The 7,105-nt window shown below is 49.8% G+C and overlaps 1 protein-coding gene across 1 annotated transcript; it reads left to right on the forward strand.

Annotated features, from left to right (window-relative positions):
- Window positions 1-239: 239 nt before the first annotated feature.
- foxb1a (forkhead box B1a) lies at window positions 240-1,720 on the forward strand. Its single transcript, XM_048520834.2, has one exon. The coding sequence runs from the start codon at window positions 673-675 to the stop codon at window positions 1,687-1,689; it is 1,017 nt and encodes a 338-aa protein (XP_048376791.1). The 5' UTR covers window positions 240-672; the 3' UTR covers window positions 1,690-1,720.
- The last annotated feature ends 5,385 nt before the right edge of the window (window positions 1,721-7,105 follow it).

Here is a 7,105-nt window from a genome sequence, read left to right on the forward strand (position 1 = left end):
CCCTCCGTACGACTTTGATTCACACTTTAAACCACCATCCCCACCCCCGCTTCCTCCACCCCTCCCCAAATGCATCGGCGATTGGCAGGATTCCCATTGGCTGTATTCTTGGATGTAAATAAGTGTCAATGAAAAGCAGAAAGCTGCTATTTCTCCTCTCTCTCTGTCTCCCACTCCCTCCCTCCCTAAAAAAACCCCGAACGCAGTCAGTCATGTGACAATCCAATGTGCTACATTAGACCCAGAGACTGCCCCACACGTTAGCACATAGAGACAAAAAAAGGGCAAGAACGCGACGTCTTCGGGCTCTGGAGGCAGAGAGGGGGAGAAATATTGATGAATTCCATTGAAAAGGAAGAGGAGGAGAACATCTCGTATTCTTCTGTCTTGTGCGTGGAGGAGACTTTGTATTTACTTTTTTTTGGAGACAGTGACCTGGGCTCTCGTTTGAGTTTGGACGGATCAGTGAATAATATTTTTTGGTTTTATTTTGTGCATCCTGTGTGTTAGGAGAGAGAAGTTTTTAATTTTAAAATGCCGACGTTTTAAAGGTTTTGTTGCATTCTGCCTGTGTGTTGCTCGTTGTCTCTCTCTCTCTCACACACACACACACACACACACAGTGCCTCTCCCTCTCTCTATCGCTAACTCTGGGAGTTCGATGCGGTCACGATGCCTCGCCCAGGCCGGAACACTTACAGCGACCAGAAACCACCCTACTCTTACATCTCCCTGACGGCTATGGCTATCCAGAGTTCCCCGGAGAAGATGTTACCCCTCAGCGAGATCTACAAGTTTATCATGGATCGCTTTCCCTATTACCGGGAGAACACCCAGCGATGGCAAAACTCTCTGCGACACAACCTCTCCTTCAACGACTGCTTCATCAAGATCCCCCGGAGGCCCGACCAGCCGGGCAAAGGCAGTTTCTGGGCACTGCACCCGAACTGTGGCGACATGTTCGAGAACGGCAGCTTTCTAAGGCGCCGCAAACGCTTCAAGGTCCTGAAGGCGGACCATTTGGCCGTGGGTAAGCAACCAGACGCCGCTCACTACCTCCAGCATCAAGCCAAACTCCGGCTCAGCGCCTTGGCCGTCTCCGCCAGTCCCCTGGCTCAGCTACCCGCGTACGGCATGGCAGGATCCCAGGGCAGCAGCTTCAAGCACCCGTTCGCCATCGAGAACATTATCGCCCGGGAGTACAAGAACGTGATGGCCAGCGGTCTGGCGTTCTCCGCAGTCCAGCCTCTGACCCCCGGCTACCCCATGCCCCTCACCTCGGTCGGGGGAAGCCTGGGCACCGGTTGGCACCATATGTACAGCGCCAGTGTGATGGACACAGCCGCTCCTGCGCCCCCACCTCCTCCCCCACCACCACCCCCACCCCCTCCCCCCCACCCCCCTCTCTCGGTCCCCGGGGGCTCCGCCGATTATAGCCCCTACGGCGTGCCCCTCAAGCCCATGCCTCACGTCGGTCAGACCCTGCCGGCTATCCCGGTGCCTATCAAAGCCAGCCCGGGAGCCGTGAACGCTCTGTCCGGTCCCATCTCGGCTCTCCTGTCCGGGGGCACGGTGGCGGCGGCTCTCAGCCCCGGTTCCCCGCAGCTAAGCAGCGGCCATCGGAGCCCGAGCCCCGGGGAGGCACTCAGCGGCCCCGGGGCGGCTTTGCAGTCGGTGGCCGTGCACTGACACCCGGGAAGGGGGCATGGGGAGCGGAGTAAGGAGGCAGTGGTAGGGTGGTGGGGAGGGGGTTCGTGAGTGGAATAGTGGCGAGGTCAAGGAGGAGGTAGAGGAGTGCGGAGGTAATGGAGCGGGTAGGGGAGTGGGGAGGTAACGCAGGAGTAGGGGAGTGGAGAGGTAATGGAGCAGGTAGGGGAGTGGGGAGGTAATGGAGTGGGGAGGTAACGCAGGAGTAGGGGAGTGGAGAGGTAATGGAGCAGGTAGGGGAGTGGGGAGGTAACGCAGGAGTAGGGGATGAAGAGGTAATGGAGTGAGGCAGTAATAGAGGAGGTCCGGAGTGGGGAGGTAATGGAGCAGGTAGGGGAGTCGGGAGGTAATGAAGGAGATAGGGGAGTGGAGAGATAATGGAGGGAGAGAGAGAGAGACACACACACACAGAATGCCAGAGACCACCCTCCTACCCACACCCCCCCAAAAAAAATCCGCTCCAAAATCGACTGACGGCGCTACAGTAATGCAACTGGCCCACTCGCTCCTTTTGACACTGGACCCGCTGTCTGTGCCTCTCTCTCTCTCTGGACAATCGGCAAAGGCGAGATCGTGTGCTCCGGGACGGTGGGAAAAGTCAACGGAGTTTGTGAATAAGACAATAATGCACTTTTATGGTCATTCCAAACCGAACTGCCCCCACCCGCCCCTGCCCGGCCACCTACCCCACCCACGCCCCCAATACACACACACACACACACACACACACACACATTAGCTTCTAAAACCGCAACACCGCCGATCATTTCCTGTCGTGTGTTTCCCGAGCGAGTTGTGAAGACTTGTTGACTTTCGGTTAATGTTACAGCAGCATGCTGTGTGTAAAACGGAAAAAATATATGATTTGCCGCATTGCATGTTCTACATGGGACAAAGAAAACACAACAAACAAAAACTGTCTGCTTTAAATTATGGACAACTTTATCTAAAAATATTTTCTCAATTAAAAAGAAATCCTAAAGTATCAGTAACCAGCCCCCCTCCTGTGTGTTCCTGTAAAAACTACCGGTTTTTGGTGGAAAGGGGGTACGCCGCGTTATCCTGCTGCACGATAAAAAAAGTTTCAAACTGCTATTTTGAGCAAGGTTTGGGAGGATTAAGGCCAGGCGAATCGCTGCTGAAGTGAGACAGGCGGTTGCGGTGCACAACAGAAGCGGCGGCGAAGTTGCACATTTTCACAGAAATCGACTGTTTGCTTGTTTCTCCTCGAGGGCTTGTATCCGTTTCGGTTTTAATGTGAAGCCAGCGCGGATTCTGATTTGTCACGTACATACACACACACACACACACACACAGTCTCTCTCTCTCACACACACAGACACACACACAGACAGTCTCTCTCTCTCACACAGTCTCTCACACACAGACACAGTCTTTCTCACACACAGACACACATCCTCTCTCACACACAGACGCACATTCACACAGACACACACACACAGTCTCTCTCACACACAGAGACACACACACAGACACATACACAGTCTTTGTCACACACACAGACACACATCCTCTCACCCACAGACACACTCTCTCACACAGTCTCTCTCACACACAGAGACACTCACAGACACACAGTCTTTCTCACACACACAGACACACATCCTCTCACACAGAGACACACACACTCTCTCTCACACACAGTCTCATCTCACACACAGAGACACACACAGAGACACACACGTTGCTCTGTTCAGGGACGGGACCAGGTGGGCTTCGGGAATATTTAACTTGCTTGCCTCTGGCTTTGACTCAGTGATGAATTCCATCACTGGGGCTTGAACTGAGGCGGTTCAAATCTGCTTTGAAACCCCTCCCCGACCCTAAACTGCGATAGAACTGGCAGCCGTCAGCCAGAATCGGGCGTCAGGTTCGGTCCTGGTGTCGGTTTGAAAGGGCTTGTGATAAATCGAGGGTCTCTCTCGCTCTGTAATCAGATGTTCCACGTTTTTCGCTCAGAAATGGTCCAGTGACCGCAGAGCGACGGTTTGTTTGAGGGGAAAATCTTGCGATTAAACTCGCTTTCCCGGGCTAGCAGCTCAACTGGACCCTGTGTGTGGGGTGGGAAACGCAGAGAGAGGGGGAGGGGGTTGTTTTATTGTTTATCATGGATAATGAACCCACATCTAAGGCCTGTGTGTGAGCTCTTATTGATAGGATCCCACACACCAACAAGAAAGGGACGAGGAGAAAGCGCGAGAGCTGATCAAGTTCCTCTCAACAAGAGACTGTTTAAAATGCAGGGAACTGCCGGCCCGTCTCTCTCACACACAGTCACACTCACACAAATGCACTCACACAAACAGACATATATACACACACAGACAAACACACACAAATACACACACACATAAATACACACACAGACATATTCAAACAAACACAGGCACACTCAAACAAATATACAGACACAAACATACACAGGCACAAACACACAGACACACACACAAATACACACAGTCACACTCACGCACACAGGGACACACCCAAACAAACACACGCAGAGTCACTCTAACATACACACAGTCACACTCAAACAAACATACACACAGACACGCATAAATGCGCATGTACACACACGCATACACATACAAGCACACACATGTAAAAACATATACATAACACACACGGACACAAGCACACACAGGTGCACACAACAGGACAATCGAGAGCATTTATTGCGCTGTAACAATTATATCAACCTGCTAAAGGCTAGCCACTATTTAAAAGCCCATCCTTATCTTGCCGCTCACGGGAGGGAGAAGCCTGCGGGAGCGAGAGGAAGAATCTCAGGCTCACGCTACAGACCGTGTTGAGCGACTCCATGCCCCGCATCCCACCCCAACTCTCACTCCCAACCTACAGGACGGTGCTTTATGATTGGTGTGTGGGTGGGGGGGGGGGGCTGCTGTTGAGATAGGTTTCCTTCCTCCTCCGTGAAAAATAAAAGAAACGCCGACAAATTATCTAATTATTTTGGAGCAGTTACAATTTCAGAGGAAAGGGTGGGAATGATGTCCCGTAGGGCGCTGATAATAACCCCGTCAATGTCCGGTCGCCTCATATTAGCTCAGTCATTTCATAAACTCCAGGTGCGAAACCCAACACACCAGGTCAGATCAAATCAGATGTCCCTGGATGGCCGAAATGGGTTTGCTGTTGGAGAGTGTATGCTGGCGAGTGATCGCTAGGCTTAAGACCAGCAGAAACAACTGGATTCCATTCAACAAATGCAACAGCAGCTCTGTTAGTTCACACCAACCGAGTAGATCAAATATAGGATCCCGGTCACTTCATTCAGCCTCATTCACTTCCAACAGAAACCCCAAAGAATGAACATTTTTACACTGGGCCACCGGTGTCGATTTAGCCTTTTTTCTTAGACTAGACAAAACCCTGGATTTTCACAAACACATTTCTGAGCTCGATACTAGGAGACGCCGCTCAGAATTCGCGAGGAATTTCAATTCATCTTAACCCTTTCACTCCGCCACAGCGTCGCACTGGGCGCCTACAGCACAGAGGTTCAAAAACTAAACAATCCCAGGCCCGAGACAAAAATACGCAAGTTTTTTTTTGTAAAAAGCGCAGTGCCTGTCAGCTGAATAGACAGTGTAACACTGAGGTCAGGCAGAAAGAGGGCTTCGGAACAACATTCCGCTGATTAAATCCACACAACAGCGCAATTCGGAATAGCGGGCCGTCGGATTTAACTAAACCGTTTTAAATTGCCTTCCGAGGGAAATTACAGACTCCAAGTAAATGTAAACATTTCACACACATCAGTGCACTTTAACACCGAGCCGTGAATTCGTACTGTGGACTTGAACTCGCAAATTGTACTGTTGTGCTGGTGATGAATTTGTGCATCCGCTGAATTTGCACGCGAATATACACACTCGGGAGTCAGCGTTCACTGTCAATGTACACACTCGGAGTGAACTTACGCACTGGGAGTTGATGTACACACTGACAATTTCAGGATCTCCCAGTAACAAAATATACAGCACAGAACATTGACCTCCTGCTGTCGAATGTTTGTTACACAACGACTGAGTTTAAGAAAATTTGCCCTCCACTACAGACAGACACACACAGACACACGCACACACAGGCACGGACACAAACTTACAGACGCGCGCACATACAAACACACCCAAATGCACAGGCGCACACACTTATACACACACACAAAGACTCACACTGACACACAAACACACAAAGGTACACGCACTCACACAGACACACACTAACGACAAATATACAGACACCACACGGGCACACAAACATATTGACTCACACATGTAGAGACACGTACAGACCAAAACAGACACACGTAGAGATACACACACTCACAAACAGAAACACATACAGACGCAGACACACACAGACACACACACACACATTTATACACACACACTCCAGTCCTGCACCGTCAGTCAAATATGCCCAACCGCGTCATTCTGAAGTGCGGGACTAAATATTTATCAAATAGTTGTGTTTCCCCACCTCTCTCTTGAATAGGACGAGTTTAGACTTTGCATATTAATAGGGCCTAACAGCTCACGGGTCGGCTCGGATCAACTTCCAGACTTGTGAATAAATGTTTATTTTTGCAATTGAATACAGACATAAGTTCTTAACAAATAAAAGGAGAGTGATTGGCCCGGTCAGCTCAGCGGCTCTCGTTCCCCTTGTTTTCACTTGCGGAGATTGTAGGGCGTTGGATATTTAATAGAGTCTCTCATTCATTCTGAAGACGGCCCTGTCCACCGCTATCCCCTTTTAATTCCGTAGAAAGCGGACGTCTCCAGTGTAAAAATCCGCAGCCCATCTTTTTCAAGCGGCATCCCATCGGGATAACTCTCCTGAATTCTTTCCTTTCCACCTAATGGCACACAGCTAAATCAACCTGCAGTGTAACTAAGTTGCCAGAACTTAGGTAAAAAAGAGGTCGGTCAGAATATGTTAATTTATAACCTAAACCAACAGGGATTTCCTTTCAAAAATATATTTGGAAAAATAATTTCAAACGAGGCAGACAAATAGTGCGCAAATTGTTTCCGGATACTGAGGGACAGTTATTCAATTTAACTGCTGAATATATTTTTCTTCGAGAAAAATAGCTGCAGAGGCGGCAGGGTCTTGGGGATTTACATCAATGGGATTTCGACTGTCACTTCATCATATACATTTTTAACAATCATAGCAGTAATTTAGACAAACTGGGCACAGCCTGGTGAATTATAAACCTGTATCTCATTATAATGCAAAATGGCAAGATCGACACACTGACTGTCCAATCTGTTTATCGCCGGCGTAGTCGTCTGGAAATTTTAACACGAGTCAGGGGCGATGGATGGCCCGCTGTGTACAT

The sequence above is a fragment of the Stegostoma tigrinum genome, chromosome 36 (genome assembly GCF_030684315.1).
Source record: "Stegostoma tigrinum isolate sSteTig4 chromosome 36, sSteTig4.hap1, whole genome shotgun sequence".
NCBI classification, from domain to species: domain Eukaryota; kingdom Metazoa; phylum Chordata; class Chondrichthyes; order Orectolobiformes; family Stegostomatidae; genus Stegostoma; species Stegostoma tigrinum.

Excerpts from the sequence above, each read along its gene's own strand:
- foxb1a (XM_048520834.2), top strand. The coding sequence starts at position 673 with ATGCCTCGCCCAGGCCGGAACACTTACAGCGACCAGAAACCACCCTAC.